The 24,356-nt window shown below is 55.3% G+C and overlaps 12 protein-coding genes across 12 annotated transcripts; 5 read left to right on the top strand and 7 right to left on the bottom strand.

The window, feature by feature from the left end:
* Positions 1–367: 367 nt before the first annotated feature.
* HMPREF1541_06161 (uncharacterized protein) lies at positions 368–1,720 on the top strand (the record flags this gene model as incomplete). Its single annotated transcript, XM_008720497.1, has 4 exons — positions 368–592; positions 773–923; positions 1,041–1,136; positions 1,389–1,720. The coding sequence occupies 4 exons, from the start codon at positions 368–370 to the stop codon at positions 1,718–1,720; spliced, it is 804 nt and encodes a 267-aa protein (XP_008718719.1).
* Positions 1,721–2,522: 802 nt separating this feature from the next.
* Positions 2,523–3,128, bottom strand: HMPREF1541_06162 (uncharacterized protein; the record flags this gene model as incomplete). Its single annotated transcript, XM_008720498.1, has 1 exon — positions 2,523–3,128. One exon carries the CDS (start codon positions 3,126–3,128, stop codon positions 2,523–2,525), a length of 606 nt encoding a protein of 201 aa, XP_008718720.1.
* Positions 3,129–4,336: 1,208 nt separating this feature from the next.
* On the top strand, positions 4,337–5,162 carry HMPREF1541_06163 (uncharacterized protein; the record flags this gene model as incomplete). Its single annotated transcript, XM_008720499.1, has 2 exons — positions 4,337–4,596; positions 4,640–5,162. 2 exons carry the CDS (start codon positions 4,337–4,339, stop codon positions 5,160–5,162), a joined length of 783 nt encoding a protein of 260 aa, XP_008718721.1.
* A 3-nt stretch (positions 5,163–5,165) lies between these two features.
* On the bottom strand, positions 5,166–6,125 carry HMPREF1541_06164 (uncharacterized protein; the record flags this gene model as incomplete). The annotated part of the gene is made up of 2 exons (XM_008720500.1): positions 5,166–5,896; positions 5,942–6,125. The coding sequence occupies 2 exons, from the start codon at positions 6,123–6,125 to the stop codon at positions 5,166–5,168; spliced, it is 915 nt and encodes a 304-aa protein (XP_008718722.1).
* Positions 6,126–6,423: 298 nt separating this feature from the next.
* On the top strand, positions 6,424–7,791 carry HMPREF1541_06165 (uncharacterized protein; the record flags this gene model as incomplete). The annotated part of the gene is made up of 1 exon (XM_008720501.1): positions 6,424–7,791. The coding sequence occupies one exon, from the start codon at positions 6,424–6,426 to the stop codon at positions 7,789–7,791; it is 1,368 nt and encodes a 455-aa protein (XP_008718723.1).
* A 1,206-nt stretch (positions 7,792–8,997) lies between these two features.
* On the top strand, positions 8,998–10,206 carry HMPREF1541_06166 (uncharacterized protein; the record flags this gene model as incomplete). Its single annotated transcript, XM_008720502.1, has 3 exons — positions 8,998–9,091; positions 9,138–10,082; positions 10,139–10,206. 3 exons carry the CDS (start codon positions 8,998–9,000, stop codon positions 10,204–10,206), a joined length of 1,107 nt encoding a protein of 368 aa, XP_008718724.1.
* Positions 10,207–11,398: 1,192 nt separating this feature from the next.
* HMPREF1541_06167 (uncharacterized protein) lies at positions 11,399–12,995 on the top strand (the record flags this gene model as incomplete). Its single annotated transcript, XM_008720503.1, has 2 exons — positions 11,399–12,925; positions 12,978–12,995. The coding sequence occupies 2 exons, from the start codon at positions 11,399–11,401 to the stop codon at positions 12,993–12,995; spliced, it is 1,545 nt and encodes a 514-aa protein (XP_008718725.1).
* A 229-nt stretch (positions 12,996–13,224) lies between these two features.
* HMPREF1541_06168 (uncharacterized protein) lies at positions 13,225–14,286 on the bottom strand (the record flags this gene model as incomplete). The annotated part of the gene is made up of 1 exon (XM_008720504.1): positions 13,225–14,286. One exon carries the CDS (start codon positions 14,284–14,286, stop codon positions 13,225–13,227), a length of 1,062 nt encoding a protein of 353 aa, XP_008718726.1.
* A 531-nt stretch (positions 14,287–14,817) lies between these two features.
* Positions 14,818–15,909, bottom strand: HMPREF1541_06169 (uncharacterized protein; the record flags this gene model as incomplete). Its single annotated transcript, XM_008720505.1, has 1 exon — positions 14,818–15,909. One exon carries the CDS (start codon positions 15,907–15,909, stop codon positions 14,818–14,820), a length of 1,092 nt encoding a protein of 363 aa, XP_008718727.1.
* A 1,307-nt stretch (positions 15,910–17,216) lies between these two features.
* HMPREF1541_06170 (uncharacterized protein) lies at positions 17,217–17,348 on the bottom strand (the record flags this gene model as incomplete). The annotated part of the gene is made up of 1 exon (XM_008720506.1): positions 17,217–17,348. The coding sequence occupies one exon, from the start codon at positions 17,346–17,348 to the stop codon at positions 17,217–17,219; it is 132 nt and encodes a 43-aa protein (XP_008718728.1).
* A 1,934-nt stretch (positions 17,349–19,282) lies between these two features.
* Positions 19,283–21,103, bottom strand: HMPREF1541_06171 (uncharacterized protein; the record flags this gene model as incomplete). The annotated part of the gene is made up of 1 exon (XM_008720507.1): positions 19,283–21,103. The coding sequence occupies one exon, from the start codon at positions 21,101–21,103 to the stop codon at positions 19,283–19,285; it is 1,821 nt and encodes a 606-aa protein (XP_008718729.1).
* A 1,593-nt stretch (positions 21,104–22,696) lies between these two features.
* Positions 22,697–23,824, bottom strand: HMPREF1541_06172 (uncharacterized protein; the record flags this gene model as incomplete). The annotated part of the gene is made up of 1 exon (XM_008720508.1): positions 22,697–23,824. The coding sequence occupies one exon, from the start codon at positions 23,822–23,824 to the stop codon at positions 22,697–22,699; it is 1,128 nt and encodes a 375-aa protein (XP_008718730.1).
* Positions 23,825–24,356: the final 532 nt, after the last annotated feature.

A 24,356-nucleotide genomic window follows, 5' to 3' on the forward strand; every position in this document is an offset into this window, starting at 1 on the left:
TGATACCCATGTTAATACATAACGAAGATACGACGAGCGCGAGCGAGTCATCGCTATGGACATTTACGCTCTTCTGTTTTCTCTCTTGCCGTCTCAGAAGTGATGCAGTTAGAGAAGGAAGCCATCGGTAATTGTCTGCAGAATACATGACACGAAAATTCTTGCTCGTGTAGATGGGCTACTGTCTTCATGACTGTAAAGGAATTTTTACCCTTCCCACCGGCTTGTCAATACCTTGTTATGTGTCCACAGCCCTGCCTACTAATAGCTCTGGCCGCCCGCGAAATCTAGTTCCTCCCGACTATACCGCGCATGTACCTAGGAAACCCGCCCTCTAGACGTCAAGATACGAAAGACATCTGTCACGATGGTAGACACGAATTTCACTCCCGACACGCACCTCGCGCTTATCACCGGCGCTACAGGTGGCATTGGCCGCGCGACCTGCCATGCACTCGCCCGCCTGGGTATCTCTGTAGCCGCACATTTCAACGCAGCCAAGGATGACGCCGAAGTATTAGTCCAGGAACTGACAGAACAGTACCAAGTCCGAGCTGCGTGCTTCCAGGCCGATCTCGGCGACTACGATGCCGTGAGTTCATCCTCGAGTGATGTTGGGAAGACTGGGGCGAGGCAGCGAGGCGAACTAGGCAAACCAGTGGACGTTCTTCCCTTCCCGTCTACGATGCCTCAGTTGGACATGATGACTCCCGTCATATGTTTAGCCTTGTTCTATTCGAGCTCTCATTGATCAACCCTCTCCTCCGCGTAGGTCCACCGCCTCCACGCCTCAGTTGTCGCCACGCTCGGGCACCCTAATATCCTATTCCTCAATGCCGGCACCACCGGTGGCGTATCCGGCGTCAAGAACCTCACCGAGGTCCCCTTTGATGTCTTCGAGCAAACATGGCGCATCAACTGCGGTATCGTTCACCACTCTCACCCCTTTTCACCTCTTCGCTCCCCCTAGCCCGGTCTACAGGCACCGCATCATACAAACTAACCATTCCCCCACCCTTGACCGGGTGCCGGGCAACTAGGCTCTAACATCCTCCTCACACAACTTTGCCTTCCAGCTCTAACTCTGGCCCGGAGCGGTACCACCGCGACGGAGCCCTGGGGCCGCATCATCTTCAGTGAGTGTCTTATGCACCTGAGTCGGACAGCAGTGGCAATGTGTGTACCTGTGACGCATATCTCTGAAGGTACTCTGGCTACCGTTAAACCGGCTCGTGTCCTTTCTTCGTCCTTCAGCAGAACCACTCCATTCCCTTCCACGATGAGGGGTATTCCGACACTCTCACACACGGCCCCCCCCCCCCCCCCCAGTCTATGATACCTATTCACCGAATCCAACCTCTAACCAACAAACCATTTTCCCAAACCAGACTCCAGCGCCGCCGCCTTCACCGGCGGCCTCGTCGGCCCGCACTACGCCTCGTCGAAATCCGCGCTGCACGGCCTCATCCACTGGCTCGCCGCCAGCGTGGCCTCGCGGGGCATCACCGTCAACGGTATCGCGCCCGCGCTGATCGAGGGCACCAAGATGCTGCCGGGGGCGAAGGAGGAGTTGAGGAAGAAAGTGCCGGTCGGGAGGCTGGGGACGGGGGAGGAGGTGGCGGAGACGGTGGTGTGGATGGTGAGGAATGGTGAGTTTCTACTCCGTACTCCTGTCCTGGCTTTGGTGCGATTTGGGGCTTTTGTTCTCAGGTTTGATTAGTGCTGTTGGTCCTGGGTTTGGGGTGTGTCCGCTGACTTTGGGGTTCCTGGGTTGGTAGGCTATGTGAGCAACAAGGTGGTGGGCGTTGATGGGGGTATGTTGGCGCAGTGAGTTGCGAAGGTGAGTGAACATGCTTGTGGCGCTCTCCGCTTCTGGTTGGGATGTATCCATGGAAGAGACGAAGGGGGAGGTATGACCGAATCCCCAAGAATGTGGCTCAACAACTTGAATTTGAATATGCGCAAACAGATCTGCCGAACGAGATGGGACGATAAGAGCACTCGTTTGGTCCCAGGATGTACACAGACACCTACATACGCGTATGTCCAAATTTCCAGGCCATTATCATGAGTTCCCCTAGCCACGCCAATATCAATCACCCGTTTCCTTTTATCACGAAGCCTTGCTGCTACTTCAGCCAGCTATGTCCCATCACCGTCTCATGTCCTTCCCCAGGAAAACGTCCACCAGACACTCCGACCCTCAACTACCCTGCAACAGTCCCCCCGGTACCAACTCCAAAGCTATGGCCATCGTGAAACGCGCCAGCGGCCTGCTGCCTGCCACCAACTCCCGGCCCGGACTGAGAGAATTTCGTCATCTCCTCCTTGGACATGCCCGTGTACTGTTGGTTCCGAAAGTCAGCGCAAGCTCGTCTTAACATCCGGCCCATCATCATCATCGCATCAGCGTCTAGGCTGGAAGGAAGAAAGAGGAAGAAGAGAGGCGTGAGAAAGGAGATGGGGAAAGAGCCCCTACGCAAACCATCACAGTTTGTAGCCACCCGCTCTACGAGTGAGCCTCAAACATCACTACTCACCTTCTTCATGTCCTCATCGCTAATCTCCTTCTTGTCACCGCCGCCCTTCAACTTGTCGATCCAGCTGCGTTTGCGCTCCTGCTGCGCCGTCTCCGGCGCCGCCAACCCGCCGGAATTCTGATTCTGAATTGGATCGTTGGCCTCGGCGAATTTGTCCTTGGCCGTGTGCGACGTGGGGTCAGGCCCACCCACTTCATCGGTGTCGCTCACCCCGTTGGGACGAGATGAGGAAGCAGCGCCGGTTTCGTGCGGGTACGGCGTGTTAGAGAATCCAGCGCTGTCCCGATTCGAATTGAGCGTCTGGTAGGGTTCGAGCTCGACCTTTTCGCCGCCGGGGCCGATGTCGTCGTCCTGCGTGGCTGGTCGGTTGACTCCTCCGGGCACGGGGGCGGTGGCAGAGACTTCGGACTTGTTGCGGATGGTTTCTTCGGGCGCGTACTCGGTCATGCGGCGCTTGCGGTTGTCGGAGGTGTCGGCATCGTAGTTGACGGTGGAGAAGTTGGTGGCTACCTTGCGGATGGGTTGGGGCTGGTCGTTGGCTAGGCCGCTCGGGCCTTCGCCTTTGAGGGAAGAGGAGCCGCAGCCCATTTCAGTGTTTGGTGATGATGATATGGATGATCCGTTGGCGATGTGGAATACGTGGTGGTGGGTGAGTTGCCGGTCTCAGTGACGCGGGAGCTGGTTGCGGTTGCAGCTGTGGAGCCGATTCTGAAGCTCAATGTAGAACAAGCGACGACCGTCGGGGCGCTCTTTGATGTGTATCGCCAGAAGCGTTTTCGGTCGCGGAACCTGTCGCGTGGTGAAAGACCCGATGTAATATAAGCAGCGTCACCCGGGCTTGCCGTTATTCCGTGAAGGACGATCTCTCAGCTATATCTAGTAGTGCCACGCCAGAAGCTCAGAATAGAAGATTCGATGCAGCCCTGAGAGCGCCTGCACTGAACCTGGAAGGGAAGATGGGATGCGAAGCTGTCCAACAAAGAAGCACGAGGGTCGCCAAATCAAGAAAAAGCAAGGATGCAACACTGCCACGCTGCCGCGGGCCGGGCAAACGATAGGTGCTGGGATGGAGCTTCGAATAAGCCCCAAAGATCCGATGGTGAGGTGACGAGGCCCCAAAGCACAGCACCATACGGAGTACCACCACCGAGCCGGGGCGGGGGGTGTGAGCCGTTCTCGGCTATCCATCGGCATCCGGGGAGCGCCCATCTTTAATGCTTGATTCCCCAACTCATGTATTGCTCCAGCTCTGACGGCGACGTTGAGTGCGGTTCATTGCGTCACGCTGATGAATTCCATCTTCAATCTTGATGTTCAACGGTCAGCATCGACGCCAGTTCCGATGAGACAAGTAAAGCTTCACGAAGGGACGACCTCTTGTCTGCGTGTACAAAGTGCGACGCAAATGCGGGGGAGACGATCACCTAAAATAGCTCGGTGGGGGAAGGTCGTACATAGTACCGTGGAATTATACATTGGCGTTGTTCCAACAGCAAGTCTTCTTATGAAGCTCTTGCTCGTTTGGCGGGTTTTCGCGGTCTGGGTTATCATGGAGCAGAAGACGAGGCGATTAGAGGATCACAGTGCCGCCCGAAAGAGACCACTGTCGAACTTGACACGAGCGAAGTACTAGTATATACAATATGTGGACGAGGAACGCGACCTCGGCAATTGCTAGGCGGGTGCGAGTCCGACTGCCACTACAGGCTCCGAGACGTTTACTTCAACCAACAATTCAGCATCGGCATGCCTCATCCGGTAGACTGGCAGATGGCGATCTCAAAAGCGTACGACCCATGTTCGATCTGTCGGGAAAGAACTTTGTGGTGACTGGAGGAGGTCGAGGTATCGGCTATGCTATCACCAGGGCGATTGCTGAGATGGGAGGTAACGTCTCGGTCCTCGACATGCTATCCAAACCTGTCGACGATTTCGAACAACTTTCTAGCGAGTACGGCACCAAGTCGCTGTACATCAATGCAGACGTGACCAAGCAGAATGACCTGGACAGCGCCTTCGAGCAGACGGCCACTGAGCTCGGCAGTATCGACGGCTGGTGAGTAGCCCTAGGCTTGAGGGGCATCTTTAACAAGTGTCAGTGTGACGGCTGCTGGAATTGCCCTTGACAAGCCCTTCCTAGACCAGGGACCAGACGAGGTCAGGCGCTTGATTGATATCAACCTCAACGGTACTTTCTTCACTTCTCAAACTGCAGCACGACACATGATTCAACAAGGGAATGGTGGCAGTATAGTCATGATCGCCTCCATATGTGCCTCAGTTGTCATCCCTGGCCACAAGCTAAGCGCGTACCATGCTAGCAAGGGTGCGGTAAAGACTCTGACGACTGCTTTGTCGGTCGAGCTTGCGCCCCACGGTATCCGAACCAACTGCATCAGTCCTGGTTACATCGAGTCGGATATGACTCGGAAACTGAGAACGGAACAGCCGCACCTGGTGGAGATAATGCAGAATGCGCCTCCGATGAAGCGGATTGGCAACCGGAATGATCTGACTGGGGCAATGGTGTATCTGCTCAGCGATGCTTCATCGTACACGACTGGGATAGATATGATGATCACTGGCGGACTTCATGCTGGAAGGATAGAATATCCCAGTTGAAGCTCAAGTCGGCTTGACACCTCTGTGAATGCTGGCAATACCCAAGCTCAGATTTTCGTACCCCTGGCCAGGAGTCATGAAGCCTGCCTCTTCGATCATGCCCTTGAATTGTTCTTGTGTTGGGAAACGCTCAATGCTCTCCACCAGATACTGGTAACTGTCCCGGTCACCAGCTACCAACTGACCGATCAGGGGAATAGCACCGAAGCTCCACCTCTTGTAGACAGCGTTGAACACTGCGCTATCAACGTGACTGAACTCGAGGCACGCAAAGACACCTCCCGGCTTGAGGACACGAAACGCTTCTCTCAAGGCTGCATCCTTATTGGTGAAATTGCGGATCCCGAACGCAACGGTGTAGAGATCGATCGAGTTGGATTCGATGGTAGGTAATGACTCTGCGTTTCCTTGCAGGAAGCTCAGGCGATCGGTATTCCCATACGGCGTGTTTAAGGACCGTTTCCGACCTTCTTCGAGCATATCCGGGTTGATGTCCGAGATGGTGACTCTCGTCTTGCTATCCTGGTTGATGTTCGTGGCGTGATCCAGCATGCGGAACGCGATGTCTCCTGTACCACCAGCAATGTCAAGTATGCTCCAACCATTACCGCTGTCCTTGCGACCAGGGTTCAATGAACGGACAAAGTGATCTTTCCATATTCGATGGATGCCCAACGACATCAGGTCGTTCATTGTATCATATGAAGATGCTACTGAGGAGAAGACGGCACCGACTGATCACGTTAGTTTCCGACGTTGGATCATTGGACTGTACGCACCTCTGCCCTCCTTGTCGGCTTCTGGCACAGTCTCGAAGCCGAAATGGGTGGTTCGGCCATCTTGGGGAGCGCCGCCCGGGTTCTGTTGTCGCAAGCAAGTGTAAGAGAAATAACGGGCGAACTTCGCGGGACTCGAGCTTTGCTGCAGAGCCCTTCCGGACCGCAACGCATTTCGCGACAACATGAGACACGGCCGGTAGATTTGATGATAATTCAATCAAGATCCAGTGCCAATACTCACGCGTTCATGATGCGCGTACGCAGTACCCAGGACGAAACTTTTTTGAGCAGTTGGAGATGACGGCAGAGACAAGTGGCCCGAGGCTTTCCGTACAGAACCGACCAGCTCCCCCGGCCACCAATGTATATCCAAACAACTATCCCAGATTCCCTCCCCTAGCTTTTTACAATCTGGTCGAAAGGCGGGCAACTGCCATCACACTGCAGCCAACGTGTTTTTGGTCCGTCCAAAAGTGCTCAAGATGTACAGACGTTCCTTTGCATTGGCCACCCGCCGAGCCAGCAAGGGTTTACTGCCTGCCGGACCAAGACCAGTACTAAGGAGATGGGAGAGCTCATCGTATGCGCCCGGACCGGCCCAAAAAGTTGGTGCCGACTCTGTCAACTTTCCGGGAGCTGTCAACAGCAAGTTCACTACGGCAATGAAGTTTCAGAATCCTGCCGAGGAGACGGCCATGCCCACCTATCGATACATGGACGCAGACGGCAATGTCGTGGACACCGAGCGGGAGATGACGCCAGTATCAGATGAGGAAGTGGTAAAGTGGTACAAGAATATGCTGACGGTCTCTATTATGGATCTGATCATGTTCGATGCCCAACGCCAAGGCCGGACGAGTTTCTATATGGTCTCAGCGGGCGAGGAGGGCATTGCAGTTGGCTCTGCTGCGGCCCTCCGTCCCGGTGATGCTTGTTTTCTGCAGTATCGAGAGCAGGGCGTCCTGGTCCAGCGTGGTTTCACCTTGAAGGAGATGATGAGCCAGCTCTTCTCCAACAAGGACGATCACGGCAAAGGGAGAAATATGCCGGTCCATTACGGTAGTGGCAAGCTCAATGTCCATACCATCTCTAGCACGTTGGGCACACAGATTCCTCATGCATCCGGGGCGGCCTACGCATTTAAGATGCAAAACCTGATCAACCCGAATGTCGAGAAGAGGATAGTGGCTTGCTACTTCGGCGAAGGCGCGGCCAGTGAGGGCGACTTTCATGCGGCTCTCAACATCGCTGCGACCAAGTCGTGTCCTGTGGTATTTGTCTGCCGTAACAACGGATTCGCCATCTCCACAGCCAGCATTGAGCAATACAAGGGCGACGGTATTGCCAGCCGTGGAATCGGGTACGGGATCGACACCATTCGAGTGGACGGCAACGACATCTTTGCCGTTCGTGAAGTCATGCTTGAAGCACGGAAGCGAGCACTTGAAGGCCAGTGCAGGCCAGTCCTAATCGAAGCAATGAGCTACCGAGTCAGCCATCACAGCACCAGCGACGACAGTTTCGCCTACCGGGCGAAGCGGGAAGTGGAGGAATGGAAGCGCCGAGACAACCCCATCACTCGACTTCGGAAATGGCTGGAGAATAAGGGACTCTGGAACGAGGATATGGAGAAGGAAGCCCGTGCTTCGATTCGCAAAGAGGTGCTACGTGAGTTCTCTGCTGCAGAAAAGGTCAAGAAGCCGCCAATCCGGGCTCTCTTCGAAGACGTGTATGAAGAGATCACGCCGGAGGCTCGAGACCAGATGAAGGAACTAAAGCGCATTATCGAAAAGTACCCGAACGAGTACGATGTCAACAGCCATGAAGGTGGCCTCAAGAGCTTGGATTGAAGACCCTCCATCGCGGTGGATGCTATTCCTTGCGAAAGCGCTCGGAGCCAGAAAAGGCATGAGCTTCTGGACATCGCGAAAAGAATTACCTCGTGACTCATCAAAGTGATACAGCAGTCCAGCAAGGCAACAAGGCAACAAGGCAGAGATGGTGAACTTCAGCTTACAAGATGCTGCATCAATGAGAGGACGGCATCACGCCACGAAGTAAGAGGCTTGGGGAAGCTATAGGTGTGACCTACACCGCGATGCGCTCTCAACATCCACGAGCAAGCTTGCTCATGTTATAGTCCGCCAGGGCAATGGCGAGGTGCAGTTGAGCATATGAGCAAAATCTCGCTCGAAGGTGCGGGGAAGACGGCAGAAAGAGAGGAAGAGGATCTCAGGCGTGCACGACGAAGAGGCCAATTTTGCTTGATAGAACCTGCGAACCGCGTTGGCTTCAACCAGTGGTTATGACTTGCGCTGACGAGGTTGGAGCCTGCAGAAGCTGAACCACAGTTGACAGTTCCATGCATATTTATTCTTCATTGCCATTGCGGTACGGAGTGACGAGTTCGGTCGGTCTGGCACGTTGGAGCAATTACATATGGTTCGATTCGGGACCTACGGGCTGGTACGGAGTACGGAGTATAGAAAATTCCAACATCTTGGAACAACAAGGACCAAGCCCAGTCAGCAGGTGTCGTGGGCTGTGAGAGGTCCTCGAGATGTGGCTGAGGTGAAACAGGCAAGGTCGATCCTCGGCTTCCGAGCGGAAGCTAGCCTCGTTGAGCCAAGCGTGATCGACGGCGCATATGCCAAGGATCTGAGATTCGTCCAGCCTCGCGCGCCTGCCACCGCATTTTGCAAGTTTTGGATCCTCGATGCCTGTCGACGCGACTCATCGTTGCCACAGAAGCGCAGGCAAAGACCAATTGTAGACTATGACGATGCTTGCACGTGAAGTCGAATGACCCTGCGCTGTTTTACCAGCCACCTTCAAGGTCTGCTAAATAATCCCTCTTCACTCTTGACTGCTCTCTTCGTTCGACAGACTACTCATCAAGCCCCCCAGCCAACTTCTATCCCTCTGTGACTCCAACATCCAACTCCCTGCAGGCATCCCCCAATTGACGGAGCATGTTCTAAGCCGCAACCTTACCATCTCTCCTCTTCTGTACATTACCGCATAGCATTGAGGGCGTTTATTTTGCTGGGTTCACCATGTTGTTTTCATCAAAGACTCTTCTGCCAGTCCTGGCTCTGGCCTCCTCTGTCTCAGCTCAGACATTCAGCGAGTGCAACCCTCTGACAAATCGTGAGTCGCTCCGAATGTTGCAGACGACATGGCTAACAATCAGTAGCTGGAGCATGCCCTCCGAATCCTGCCCTCGGCAAGAGCGCTACTATCCAACTCAACTCTCCCTCCGACTCCTTCACCGAACACGGCTCTATCAACTATGGCTCCGACGGGGCACAATTCACCGTTGCGAAGTCTGGCGACAATCCCACCCTCGCGTCAAAATGGTACATTATGTTTGGCCACGTTGAATTCGTGATCAAGGCCGCACCTGGTCAAGGTATCGTCAGCTCCGCCGTCCTTATGTCAGATTGTCTCGATGAGATTGATTGGGAATGGCTGGGCGGTGATGACAACCAAGTCCAGAGCAACTACTTCCGCAAAGGTCAGACGGTGACTGGCTACAACCGTGGAGCATTCCACGATTCTCCTGGCACTCACGACAACTTCCACACTTATGCCATCGACTGGACTGCTGACCAGATTGTTTGGTCAATCGATGGCACGACTGTAAGAGTCTTAGAGGCGAACAATGCCGAGAATGGCGACTACCCACAGACTCCCATGCAGATCAAGATTGGCTCATGGGCTGGCGGTGACTCTGGCAATCCTCAAGGTACCATTGATTGGGCTGGTGGCCTGACAGACTACTCTGCTGGGCCATTCAGCATGTATCTGAGATCCATCGCTGTCACCGATTACTCGACTGGCAGCTCATACACCTATTCCGGGACTGAAGGCACTTGGCAGTCGATCCAGTCAGATGGTGGCAATGTCAACCCCCAGGGCAATGGCAGACCTGCTTCAGCAGAGAATCCACCCGCAGTCACTTCGACCGTCCCAAATGACAGCAGCGCTCCTCTCGCTTTCGACCCCCATGACTCTGGCTCAGTCTACGCCACCAGAACGGGCTGGCCGTGGGATGGGACCGCTACGGCTTCAATCGTGCCCAGCGGTTGGTCGGTGGACGGGAACGGCAATGCGCATCCGCCTAGCTCGGGCGCTGTAAGTTCGTACTCCTGTGCTCCAAGCACACATTTCCCTACAATACTGACACTACTACAGGTGCCGTCCCCGTCTATGTACTCACCACCGCTCTCATCAGCGGTCTCCTCTTCCGAGTCTGGCCCTGAAGTGGCAACTTCCGGACCTATCACCAGTGGGCCTCAGGCGAGCCCTGCAGCCACCGGAGCCACTCAGCCAGCAGCCAACTCGTCACCGCCCGTTGAGGGTGGATCGTTTTCGGTCTTGGATGGCTCAGCAAGTGTATCTCCAAGTGCTCTCACAGAGAGTACTATTGCCGTACCAGCTACCGAATCCGAAGATACCACTGCTTCGACAAGTGGCTCCGAAGTTGCCGGTGTATCGTCGGAAGTTATTACTCCTGCTTCAACGGGTGCCTCGACAGCGTCTAGTGCATCATCCGAGGCTCTCACTGCTGCTTCAGGGAGTCTCTCAGCGGTGTCCAGCGTGATATCTGAGGGTCCTACTGCTGTCTCAACAAGTGTCTTAACGGGAGTTAGTGGAACAACTGAGGTCTCTGCTGCTTCATCCGTTACTGGTTCCGGGGCGGAAACTTCAGCATCTGCCGCCATGACTGGATCTGCCAGCACGTTATCGAGTCCAGACTCAAGCAGTTCTCCGGCTACTAGCGTCGCTTCAGCGTCGGCTACTTCATCCAGTGCTGATTCGCGATCCATGACAACTTCCACAACCAGAGAGAGCACGGTGGGATCGGAGTCGGCTACTTCCGCAGCAGCCAACCCAACCGAGACTCCCGAAGCACCTTCTAATGGAGCAGTCAGCACCGGCATCTCACCAGGTCTAATAGCAATGGGTGTTGTAGGATTATTCATGGTCTCATAGAAATGTGCCTGAGACATTCGTCAACAAAGCAATGTACAAATTGGTTACTTGGGATGGGTCCGGCGTTTTGATGGACGAAACCCGCAAGCAGGAAGGGCAGCGGATATGATGGTAATGACAACGATACCCCCAAGGATGAAACAGCAATAGAATTAATGCTCGAACGGCTGATAGAAGCAAATGAAATCATCTGGCCACCACAAGTCATGACTCTTCTTCAGGCAGCGAATACCGCCAAGGCTGATCAGGGGAAAGCCAAACCCTGCACACCCACACCCACGTCATTGGGTCCCACGCCCGCAGAGCCCCTCTAATCTACGACCAAAACGCCACTCGTAATATTTTCATATTGCCCTGCTCCGGGCCCTGATTTGCAATCCAGCGATTGTGTTCAGTCCTCGCTCTCACCCTCCAACTACTCTTCCCCTCCTGTCGCCGTTACCTCGCTCGTCTGAAGTCATGGCGTCCACTGCCGACATCACACAGACTCACCCTTACACCTGTAACTCGTGTGCGGTCGCCTTCCGTAACAGTGATGCACAACGAACCCACATGCGAAGCGACTGGCACCGCTACAACCTGAAGAGAAAAGTTGCCGACTTGCCACCTGTATCCTCAGAAGACTACAATGACAAGGTCAAGGCTGCCCAAGCAACAAACAAAGCCGCCGCCGACCAGGCCGCGTATCACCAGAGCTGCGGCGTGTGCCGAAAAACGTACTTTAGCGAACATGCCTACGAAAATCACATCAACAGCAAGGCTCACAAAGTGAAGGTTGCTGCGGGCAACAAAAGCGACCGAGGCTCCGTCAATGGTTCCGTTGTCTCCAAGTCCGAATCGCAGCTTACAGAACCTCAAGATCCCAAGGCACAAGAGGAATTCGACCAAGTGGTGGCGGGTATTAAGAGCACTTCGCTGAAAGACCGCCTGGATTCCGACGGACGACCAGCTGCACCCGCGCCAGATGCCCTGCCGAAAGAAGACCACCCCATGTCCCCCGAAAAAGATGCGGCAAGCGGTGTCCCACCTCTAAACAAGTGCTTGTTCTGCAACTACGAATCTCCCAACGTCAAATTAAGCGTCGCGCATATGTCAAGAATCCACGGCCTCTTCATTCCCGAGCAGCCATATCTGGTCGATCCCGAGGGCCTCCTCACCTATCTCCAAGCCAAGATTCACGTCAACCATGAATGTTTGGCGTGTCACAAGCTTAAAGGATCAACGGATGGTGTCCAGACGCACATGCGGGATAAAGGGCATTGTAGGATTGCTTTTGAAGCGGAGGAAGAGATGATTGAGGTTGGCCAGTTCTACGACTTCTCCAGCACCTACTCGGATGCGGAAGCGGACGATTCCGACACGGAAATGGACGCCGCTCCGTCGAAGAATGGTGGTGTCAAACTTTCCAACGGTGCTGCGGAAGACGACGGATGGGAGACGGATTCGTCGTTCTCGTCTCTGGATTCCAACGAACTCACCTCGGTGCCTGTCGATGATCGGACCGAGTCGTACAATCGGTTACATTTGCACCGCCATCATTCGTCAACCGACCCGCGGCCCCATAAGAATGCTGATGGATATCACTCACATGCCCACCACCACAACAATGCCGTGTTCTACGATGAGTATGAGATGCATCTACCTTCAGGCCGAGTAGCTGGTCATCGATCACTCAAGAAGTACTATCGACAGAACCTTCACAACTACCCGTCTCAGGATGAGCGTATGGCTCGCGCCCAACGACTACTCGAGGATGAAGAAGATGAAGATATGGAAGACGTGGATCCTGAAATTTCGCCTGCCACTCCGCCAAAGGGCCAATCGGCGCTTATGAAGCGGGGAGAGGCTGGAATGATCGGTGCAACAGCCGCGCAGAGGCATGAAGTAAGACAGCAGGAGCTGAGATCGAGACAGAAGGAGCTACGTGCTCAAAATCGGTATCAAGCAAAGCTGGAGAAGCAGCACAACAGCCAGAAGCACTTCAGGGTAAGTCTGATTTCCAACAGAAGTCTCCAACAGCTGCTGACATGTCTTTTAGGATCCTCTCCTGCAGTAGTCGGGAGGTGTGTAAGGATTGGGGAGATGAAGTCAACGATTTATCTGCATCATGCATAACGAAGCATTCTGAGGTGGAAATTGGCATTAGACTATGCATGGCACTGCTATGGTAGATCAAAATGGACCTGTCGTTCTCACTGAGCAAACATGTGCTCACTATTGCTACGACCTCTTCGTTCTGCATCTTCTTCTCCTGCCTATGTTGTTGCTATTGACATCTAAGAATTCTATCGAACAATCGGCAACCTCCACTCCATCTCAGCCCCACTCAAACTATGTGCCAGCACCAGTACCGCCCCCGCCGCCGCGATCCCCAACATCCCCTTCGCTGTCCTGCGCAGCGCCCGCGGCACCAACCAGCCAAACCTCGCCATCACCCTCGCCTTATGCTCCTCGGCGTCATTCATCCTCGGAAACTCCACCTCCGGCACATCCCGTTGTAGAAACGCACACAACGGCTCCCGACCCTCCCCCAACCGATACTCCAGCACCCTCTCCCGCGGCACATTCTCCCTCACCCAGCGATAATGCTCCTCATACCTCGCCCTTGCATTTTCCCTCATCTCTTCCAGCGTCTCCGCGCGGAACCACCCTACGAGGATGCGCTTCATGGCCCCCGCGGCCTGGACGCCCGCCAACCCCTCAAAAACCAACTTGATGAATACCCTGCCCGCGACACTCATGCGCAGGTTCGGCACCACCACTTCCCGCTCCATACTCGCCCACCAGCGCTCGAAGTCGCGCTGTACCACCACCACCCTAGCGTCAGGGTACGCGGCCACGAGCTGCGGGAGGAAGAAGCCCGCGAGGTCCGTCACGGCGTCGTACTCACCGAGGATCTCGTCCCAGTCGGCGCGCCCGAACGCAGGAGGCGTCTGCTGCTGCTGCTGCTGCTGCTGCTGCTGCTGCTTTGAGCTTGAGTTTGAGTAGTCCCCCCTCTCGGCGGCTCCCAAAGGAGGGAAAGAAGGGAACAGAAAGGGAAACGTGGCGTCCGCGGCCCGCTGCAGCGGCTCCCACACGTCCCAGCCGTCTTCGAGGAGGTGGTGCGTGCGTAGGCCGAGGGTGGCGAGGGCGTGCGCCATTGAGAGGGAGCCCATGCGCATCAGGCCGCCGTAGAGGACTTTGATGGGGCCGTGGCCTGCAGGTGGGGGGTTGGGGATGGGTATGGTCTTGAGGGGGCCGGTGGCGGCGGCGTCGTTGGTGGTGATGTTGATGGTGGTACTGTTGGTGGAGACGCCGGAAGAGGGTGAAGCTGGTGAGCCCCAGAGGAGCTTGTGCAGCGCGCTCATGGTGTGGTCTATGAAGTGGCCACCCCGGCAAGGGAGGGGAGGAGAAGAGATGTAGTTATGCTTTCTCTGACCTATCTGGACGCCATGAGGCCAGGATCAGTCCACGGTCGTCGTTACGCTAAGCTTTCTCGAATGATCACCATCACAAGTAGTATGTCTATGCGCTATGCGAGGTACCATAGGTATTCCACCAACCCAACTGGCTGAACTTTGCCCAGGCGCTCTGGAGTAAACGAGGGAATCTCGCAGCAGGAAAGCCGCCGATTGGTTGGGAACAATAGAATAATAGTCTAGCGGGAATGAGACGCCATGATTGGTCGGCGCGATATGCAACTGACGAGCTAAGAAATGGTTCCGAGATGCTCGGTTGCAGATGGGGACGCCTCATTGTCGTTCCGGCCATTACTGGAAGAGAGTGATACGTACTCAGGACTCAGGGATAGCTGGACCTCAGACATCTCCCGGAGGCTGTCTCTGACCGTGGGTCTCATGCGTTTGCTTACCTGCTTTGTATTCCACCGAGAGGTCGCTCTAGTTCTCAGGCTCAACGTCGAGCCAGCCCAGCTCACTAACGTAAGTAGTACTACCACTCTCATGGCATCTCGGGCTAGATATATTCTTCTTCTCTTTAAACATACTCCTCTTGACATACACAGCCCGAAACCCCTCCCTCTTTGCATTCCTCCCACTCGCACTCCCCTCCCGTGCACTCAACATCACCCCCACACACCCCGCCTCCCACGCCTCCTTCAGCCGCTCACGTATCAATGCCCCGTGTATCCCGTAGCCCCGGTACGCAGGCAATGTGCTGTCGATGTATAGTTGCGCGATTGCCCCTCCATCGCTGCTGCCAAAGCCGCCTTCCCCTGCAACGCCGTCATCGCCACCCTGACTGCCATGTAGAATCAACATGCCCGCCGACCCGGCCACTTTCCCATCCACGAGCGCAAAGTACAGCATGGTATCCCGCCGCGCCACCGCAATGCGCGCCAGCGTCTCCAACAACTCCGGCGCCCGTCCATTGCTCCGGAACCCCGCCACGCTGGCCTGCACGAAGCGCGACACCTCATCGGGCCGTACGCACCGGACCTCCACTTCGCCGACCCCAGGGGCAGTGCTCCGCCGCTGCGGCGGCGGCGGCGATGGCGATGGCTTCAGCACTTCCCTCCCCTCTGCTTCCTCCCGTAGTGGGCCCTTCTTGGCTGGTAGGTCAATGTAGAACATCTCGATCCCACCACGGTCCACGTAGCCGCGCTGCCGGAGCAGCGTGAGCGCGGCCTCCGCGTGGGGCGCGAGCGGGCACAGGTCGATCTTGGGCGGCAGGCCCGTGGGCGCAAAGAGCGACTCGACTGAGTCTAGGATGCTGGGAGTTAGGGGCGAGAGCATGGCGAGGCCGCTGGCGCGGTTGAGCTTGTGCGTGTATTGGGGTGCGGAGGTGAGGATGTAGCCTCCTGCGAGGGGCGTGGCGGTGGGGGTAGTAGCGGTGGGGGAGGGTTGTGGTGTTGACGAGGTTGTGTGGGGTGCAAGGGTGTTGAGAGCGTGGATCTGGGCGGCGAGGTGGAGGGCGTCTGCGCGTTCGAGGCGGAGGGCCAGCATATGGAGTGCGGTGGTTGCGGTGGCCATGTTGTAGACGGAGTTCACTGGTTTGGTCATTGCCGTGCTTCTGCAGGCAATGACGACGAGTCTGAGGTATGGAAAATGGGATTACCATTCATGAAGAGTCTCGAAAGCGTAGAAAGAAGATTCCGTACCAATGGTAAACGCGGGCAAGTCTGTCCGTGACAACATGAGTCATGCAGGGCGCGCCTGGCGTTCCAGGCATTTTCATCGGGATCTGCGCATCCACATGCGGGAGGAGGAGAGGTCCAGCGACTTTATCACCGTTATGATGACAAAAGCACGCTATGCACGCGGCAGACGAGTCCAGACGAGGTGGTCGCTGGGTACTAGTATCGGTCAGCATCTGGCGTTGGGATGGGGGCTAGGCAATGAAAGTCTTGGCGTGATACTACTACGCACTCCCTTCGACGACCTTATTCACCGTGCTGTGGCAATGTGCATCGAGCCTCGCTTTAGTGTAAGATTCTGAAACATAAGCCTAGCGGATTCCTAACTTATGAAGAAGTCTCTTGATTAAGGTCTGATATAAACTGACCCCTTGTAAACTAAGGCGCTGTCAGTGCGATTTATGTGGCGGGAAGCGATACGAGCATAAGGCCCCTGTGACTGAGCTGAATTTTGTTCGCCTTCACTCACATTGCGAGATATGGGCGGCTTAAGCGAGGAGCGATAATAATTGTGCCTGTCATCATGTGCACGATGATGTGGGGTATCGCTCTTGTTACCGATCGAGGCAAAAATAGCCCGGACTTCGTTATCCTCGCTTTCTGTAGCAGTTGCCTTTTGCCAGAAGTTTCCTACCGCAAAATCTATCGTCAGATGCGGTCTTCTACCATTATTATCGCGGCAAGACAGTAAGATGTGCCTTCGTGTAGTCGCTGCGCCAGCTTTGACCGTTTCAAAATAAAGGACGTTTTTAATATGAACGCCACGCTTCCATGTCTCAAAAGTATAGGATTCTTCGGTGCCGTAGTGAGACTGTGGATAATCTCGCTCGAGGCCGCGAGACGGGAGATAATATGACGGATTCGACGGAAATAGTGTCGGGGAGCTATGCACAAGGATAGTGTCATCAACGATGGAGTCTGTGATCACTATGCAGAGGCGTCGGAACGCTTGAGATCCTTCTCCATATAGCAGGGGCATTTTTACGTCGAATAGACCCATGAGGCAGTATGCAATGTCTTCCGTCCGGCTAGTGCGTCGATGAGCTGCCCAAGACATGCGGGTTGCAGCTGACGCACGCGATATATCTTTCCGGTTGAGGAGAAAAGCTGGGGCAATTCCAGTGATGTCCTCAATTGTCAGAACTAAGCCTGATCTAGTACCGATGAGTTGCCAATTCTGATCCAGGAAAATGACGGTCTTTGGTGCCAGTAGCTCTTGCAATGTCCAGCCCCGCAGCCACCATTGTGACGTGCGAAAATCACTGCCGTCCGCATCAGGTTCTTGGGCCAAGGATCGAACGTCGGAGAGATAGACCCAGCAGCGTGTCGCCTTTTGGTACCATCTGAACATAGAGTTTATTGCCTCGCTGAGCTCTGCGCTGCTTGCCTTGTCGATACACACAGTGTCTATCCAGACCCAACTCTGTCCCGCGGCGGCAGCGTGCTTGCAGAAGTCCAGGACTTTTTGGTGACCCTGAAGTCCATTTTTCGCTTCGGCGCTGAGGAGGGATGGAGTCAAGAAATTTAATCTCGAAGCTTTATCGAGTAGTAGGTACTGCATCTCCTGGAACGAGACTTCATTCTCTCCCCAACGATGTGAGAGGATCACGTACTCTGGGATATCTTGGTCGAAAAACTCCTTGAAGTGGAGGTCCGTTGTATGTAGAAGCCTCATGTTATCAGATGAGCATTCAAAGAGGTTGAACGAGGTTTGTGGGTGCCGGAAAAAGGAGCAGGTGAACAAGGCTGAGGTACCAGTTCAAGCTGCCGTATTTAAACGAAAGCGTGGTTGCCTATACGATGTTAAACACAGTGAGAAGATTTCCCAATGTCGAGAGTTGACCATCCAGAGAAGCCCGCTGCTTTGAAATCCTCTGAATTGATATTCGGCCAGTGTCCCCCGCTTTGTACGCTGAGGGGTCAAGGACGAGATAGCTGGACTCAGTTTTGGCCAGATTGTATGCTTCACTACTTGCTAGGCAACGACAGAAAGTAATCACCGTCGGGTTTGAAGCAGGAGCGATTGACCACCCAAAGAAACATGGAAGACATAGTCGTGACAGTGAAGAGAGGGGGAAGACCTGAGAAAGAGGGGCACAGCCACCTTGGGCTGTCAACGATTGGTTGCCTCGAGGAACTTTGGTGTTGCTGGACGACCTTCAGATATCTTGTGATAGCGTAACACTTACATCAAAGCATGCTCTTATAACATGCCTGTGAGGCAACTGCTGAATTTTGATGACTACGCTTTGCGTCAACAAGCTCCTCGAGGTCCTGGCGGCGAACTACCTACTGTAGTGTCCCGGACATTCTCAACGAGGGTGAGCTGGGCGACACGAGCAAGCCTGACATGCTGCACTGGACGTTCGGCGCGCAGATGGCAAGGCAGCTTTGGAATGATAATCTTGGCTTCGTAGAGTTGAAGTTGTGCAGAGGAACGACCCGAGATGTCTCTTATCAACGTCACACGCAGCGAGGCAACTACCTCTGTGGTGGAGAGCTCGTGGTCGAATGCTGAGGGTTGTCATCAATACCTCAGGACCACAGCTGAAGGTTACGACACTTTGCTCAACTCCATCCTCAAACTCTCGAAACACGTCTCTCGTTGCCCCAACCCTTGGAGATTACATTGAACCCCATAATCACTATGCAACGTGCAATCACGTGCCGATCCCCGAGACCTAACTTCATGTCTCGAACTTTCATTGCCGGCGACCCTGTCTCCCCTTTTCTCCCCCTTCCCCTTTTGTGGCTTTGGACGTTCTGTAGTATCTGCTTCATCATGCACGGCCACTTCCTGGAACATGGAGTAGGGCGCTGTACGCTCATCCCCGGGTGGAAGTCCAACGGGCTGCCAGCTGGTGGCTTGCGTTTCCGGGTTTATATGTAGACGTCGGGGTTCCTGAAGCAGCAGAGAAACGTGGAAGAAAGCCATCAGAGCCAGTATGAGAATTCAATGTTTTGCGGTTTTCGATATTACACTTACATTTATTATTACATACATTCCACAAACAACTTGTCTCAATGCCTGCCCTGGGGTAACTTGAAAGCAAATACCCCAAATCTTCCAGGATCTCGAAGTCCAACGTAATGGTCTTATCTGCCTATTGGCGCGCCATTTTTCTTTCCCTTATGCTGGACACGAACCTAGGAAGTCTCGAGTCGTTACAAAATCATGTAGACTCGCCCTTAGCATTCATAGCAACACTTCAGTTGTGGTCACCCCATCCACCACCATTGCTGGGAGGAGACGCGGGAGGTGGGCTGGGACCATTTGGCTTGGGCGAGCTAGGCGGTGTCACCGGAGGAACCGGTGGCGCACTAGGCCTTGACGGCTTGGGTGGGCTCGATGACGGTGGCAGAGGAGCAGAAGGTCCTTTAGGTTGATCCTTCCAGCCCCCTTCACCACCTGCTGGCGGCTGAGGCGGTCCAGAGGGAGGCGAAGGTGCAGTAGGCGCAGATGGCTTAGGCGGGCTTGGTCCTTGAGGAGGTCCTTGAGGTCCACTGGGAGTAGACGGCTTAGGTGGGCTTGGGGGTCCTTGAGGAGGTCCGCTGGGTGTAGAAGGCTTGGGCGGGCTAGGGGGACCCGAAGGAGGAGCAGGCCCATTGGGTTGGTCCTTCCAACCGCCCTCACCACCCGCCGGTGGCTTAGACGGCCCGGATGGAGGTGGTGCGCTAGGGGTAGACGGTTTGGGCGGGCTAGGTGGGCCCTGAGGCGGCACGCTGGGCATAGATGGCTTGGGCGGGCTGGGTGGTCCCTGAGGACCACTTGGTGTTGACGGTTTTGGTGGGCTGGAGGGTCCCTGAGGCGGCGCTGGTGGTCCAGATGGAGGAGAAGGTCCCTTGGGATGATCTTTCCACTGTCCCTCACCACCTGTTGGAGGTGCAGGAGGACCAGAAGGAGGCGTGGGTGGCTTCGAAGGACCCGCAGGAGGTGCAGGCGGTTTGGACGGACCAACAGGCGGTGCGGGGGGCTTCGAAGGACCCGAAGGAGGCGACGGAGGGCTGGACGGTGGCTTTGGGGGAGCAGAAGGTCCTTTGGGATGATCTTGCCAGTCTCCATTACCACCTGCTGGTGGCTTAGGAGGACCTGTAGGAGGTGTAGGTGGCTTAGAAGGAGTAGATGGAGGGGAGGGAGGGCTGTTCGGCGGTGCAGGCGGCTTGGAAGGACCAGCAGGAGGGGACGGAGGACCAGCGGGGGGCGCAGGTGGCTTCGGGCCCGAAGGTACATTGGGATGATCTTTCCATCCGCTATTGCCGCCTGCTGGGGGCTTGGGAGGACCAGCGGGAGGTGCAGGCGGTTTAGAAGGGCCAGAAGGAGGCGAAGGTGGACCAGTTGGCCCTGGTGGTTTGGCAGGACCAGCAGGGGGCTTGGGAGGAGCTGAAGGCTCCTTGGGATGGTCTTTCCAGTCCCCATTATCACCCGTCGGTGGGTTGGGTGGTCCAGTAGGAGGAGGGGGTGGACCACTATGTCCAGGCGGTTTAGGAGGACCAGCAGGGGGCTTGGGGGGACCTGAAGGCCCACTGGGATGGTCTTTCCATACTCCTTGCCCGCCTGATGATGGCTTGGGAGGTCCAGGCGGCTTGGGTTGCCCCGCAGGAGGTCCGGCAGGTGGTTTAGGAAGGCCGCCTGATCCTGGAGGGTTGGGAGGGCCAGAAGGTCCGTTGGTATGGTCCTTCCAGCCGCCGTGGTTGCCCGATGGCGGCTTCGGTGGTCCTGCCGGAGGCGTGGGTGGCTTGGGAGCGTGCGCTGGCGGCCCGGGAGGTGTAGAAGGAGGTTTGCCAGGTCCCGGTGGCTTGAGGGGACCACCTGGTCCCGAAGGAGGGCCACTCGGAGAGTCATGCCACTCGTCCTTCTTGCCAGACGATGGAACATCTGGGCGAGAAGGCACATGCGGAGTTTCAGGAGCCTTTGGTAGACTTGGCTTGTCACTAGCAGGAACGTTGGGCACGTTGGGCTTGTCGCTCCATGTTGGGGCTGCAATAGCAGTGCTGGCCAAGGCCAGCACTGCGAGGGATGAGAAACGCATGTTGGCTGAGTAGCCTTGGACGAAGGCAACCCTTCAAACGAGTGACTGAGAGGAAGCAAACGAATGTGTTGAACGAAAGGCGACAGAATATGTCGTAGATGTCGATGAAGAGCAACAAGTGGTGCGGGGGCTCGCAGGGCGATATATACCTTGAGCCATCTCGAGCTGGTCTTGGCCTCGTGTATGACCTGTGACCTTTAGTGGCAAGCCGCTAAGGGACGCTGAATTCGTGGCGCTCGTGGTGGTGGGCCGTGGGCCGGAACATTTGGACAAAGTCGAGTATGGCCTCGTGAATGATGCGGTCGTGCCAACCTTGTCCTCCACTCTGCTGGCATGCGGCGAACCATAGCAGAACCTCAATGGGATCAAGCTTGCAATAATCTCACCATAGCCGACCCACCAAACCCTGTCTTTGAGTTGTATTTCACATTAATTGTGCTGCCGACTCACATAGCACGGACTGATTTGGATGTTTCGTCCATCGTCCGACCGCGGTGAAAGCATTTAGGACGAGCAACACAGCACAATAGTCTTGTTTCAGACTGATTCATAGCTCCGGTGTCGGTTAACACCCGAGTGCTTATTCGTACCGAACCAATCGAAGGCGAGTGGGATACGGTGCACGACCTGAGGTGAGGTCTAGCTCGGTTTGGCGTATCAAGTACGGAGTACTAGACGCTGGCGGGAAGCTCACGCGGAGCCGGACAACCAAATGCGGCTGTGCTGCCTATAGTGTACCGCCAAGTGGAAATTGGCACGATGGGAGCGGCTCAGGGGCAGCAAGCCCATCGAATATCTGTGACTAACAGCACACCCTGGACGAGTATCAGATCGAGGCGTGTGCTACGCCACAAACTCTTCTGTCGAAGTGGTGCAGAGGAGTGGATTGGATCGCAGCTTGGATAGGGGTTCTTGTGATGAAAGTGTAGTCAAACGTGGAGTTGACGACTTGGAGTTGAGCCACCTCCGCATCAAGCTTTTGACTTGACTTCGCTTTTGACGGAGCCGAGCTGTGGGGAATCCCTGGCTCTACAGATTAGTATTCCGAGTCTTCGCCGTGGTTCTTGTGGCCTCTCGCGTCGAACGTAAGACACGCTGTCGCAAAGACGAACATTGGTACGAAAAGACTTCTAGTCCAGCAGATGGTCCGAGGGAAGCGTGATCATGATGTTGAGAGTAAGAAACGCGGCGGCTAGATAGAACACTTCGGATAAAAGGCCCACTATTCTCCTGAATATGTCTCAGTCTACAAAGACCACAAGCGAGCGGCTTCAAGCCAATTCGATTACGTGGGTGTCCTCGTGCGTGGTGATCAGTGCTATGGTCACGGCGTGGGACTGTGGACCTCGCTTGCAGGATGTGAGACCCGAAGTGAGTTGGTCGGTCTTGAGCATATGAATGGACTGAATCTCGGACTCGGCTCGGGCTGCCAGTAGGTCCGAGGCATGTCAAAGCGCGAATGATGAGTGCGCGGAGATGTACCTTTGTTCGGGGCATGCTGCTTGTTGCGGCACGACTGGCCGACAGGACAGTCAAAGCTCTGGTGTACGAGCATATCGAGCCCACCTTATTCGGGTCTGTTGGGCTTCTGGTTTATAACTGAGCAGTCGCATCTTCTTTAAACTCTCCAACGTCGCCAACAACACTGCTGAGAATCTCAGGTACGATCACAGCAGCATCGCCTTCAAAGAACCAATCATCCCGGTCGAGACTGCGGGCGTCCCCTTCGTCCATGTTGATAACAGCTAGTCGTGCGCCCTTGCGCTTTGCGATATGCGAGTAGCCTGCAGCAGGATAGACCTTAGATGAAGTGCCGATAACAAGCATGAGGTCGATGGGTCGCTGGTCAGAGAAGAAAACATCGACATCAGCCATCACATCTTCGGGAAGCGACTCCCCGAACCACACCACGCCTGGGCGAAGGAGATTCTTCTTACATTGCGGGCATTGGGGAAGAGCGTGGGTTGGTATCCTCTCGATGGGTACGTTCTCGTCGGAGATATCGACGCCTTTGATCAGTGCGTGCGTCTTGGCAATGTAGGAAGGTGTCGTTGCCGGGACGTCCTGTCTGGGCTCCTTGGGTGCCGGCGCTGCAGCCTCTTCGGCTGACCCAGTGATGGACGCGCCTTTCTTGGCGATATGTGATTCCAGCAAGGCACTGCCAAAAGGCGCGCCAGGCTTCTTGGTTCCTTTCTGCAGCGCAGCATCGACTGCCGCCTGATTGGCAGGGATTCCTAGCGCTGGAACTATGGGATCGGTGAAATCGTTCTTGCGGATGTAGCTGCAACGATGTTCGTCCCAGCACTTCACATCATACAGGTTACCGTGAAGCAGCTTCAATTGACTGCCCGGATGTCCAGCTCGGGGACTGAGATTGTCGACATTCTGACTGAGAGTGATGAAGTCCGGATTGCGGCGGGCAAGCTCAGCAAGGGCGAGATGGGCTCGGTTCGGCTTCGCATTGAGCGCCATGTGTCGACGGTAGGAATAGAACTGCCACACTAGACCTGGATCGTTGCGGAAGGCATTGGGACTAGCCAGCATTGTTGCATCGTAGGTCCTCCAGTAGCCTCCCGCACCACGGAAGGTAGGTAGACCACTCGAGGCTGACAGACCGGCGCCCAGCAAGGCAACGATGCGCTTAGACTTGTTGAGATGGGCCACAAAGGACCCGACATCGGTCGAAGGCATGTCGGAAGCCTCAGAGTTCTTCTTGGACATCATTGATGACCAATTGATTAGATGCTGATGCAAGGGAAACTGGCTTACCAGGTCCTCTTGCTACTGACCGTGTGCAGTTATGGTGTTATAGGTGCATGCATGAGCCGAGCATTCAGACGGTATGGCAGCCTAGGTAGTCCGCTGTGACTCGAGCGTGGCTGCCTGCTTCACTTGCTTGTCTCATTGAATCAGTCGGGGCCACCATTTGCTGCCTGAGACCAAGTTGGCGGGGTGTACTGTGTAACTGGTAACACTGATGAGGTCGTCCAAGAAATGGGGTGACAGACTCGGCGGGGTGTCGCAACCCCAACGGTGGCGAATCGGAGCCACTTCCGCGTTCACGAGTCAGCGACCGCCACATTTCGACATGTCTTCACATCGACACCAATCTGCGCTTCACCATCTCTCCTCACTTCGCTGCCCCAAGGTATTCCTCTTCACGAAGCGTCTGCTGTCAGAACCATCTACCTGTGCGAGAATTGCTGTCCGGAAAGCCCCAAGTCGTCTCGGATGGTGCACCGAATGAACGCAT

The sequence above is a fragment of the Cyphellophora europaea genome (genome assembly GCF_000365145.1).
Source record: "Cyphellophora europaea CBS 101466 unplaced genomic scaffold supercont1.5, whole genome shotgun sequence".
In the NCBI taxonomy this organism is placed as follows: Eukaryota; Fungi; Ascomycota; class Eurotiomycetes; order Chaetothyriales; family Cyphellophoraceae; genus Cyphellophora; species Cyphellophora europaea.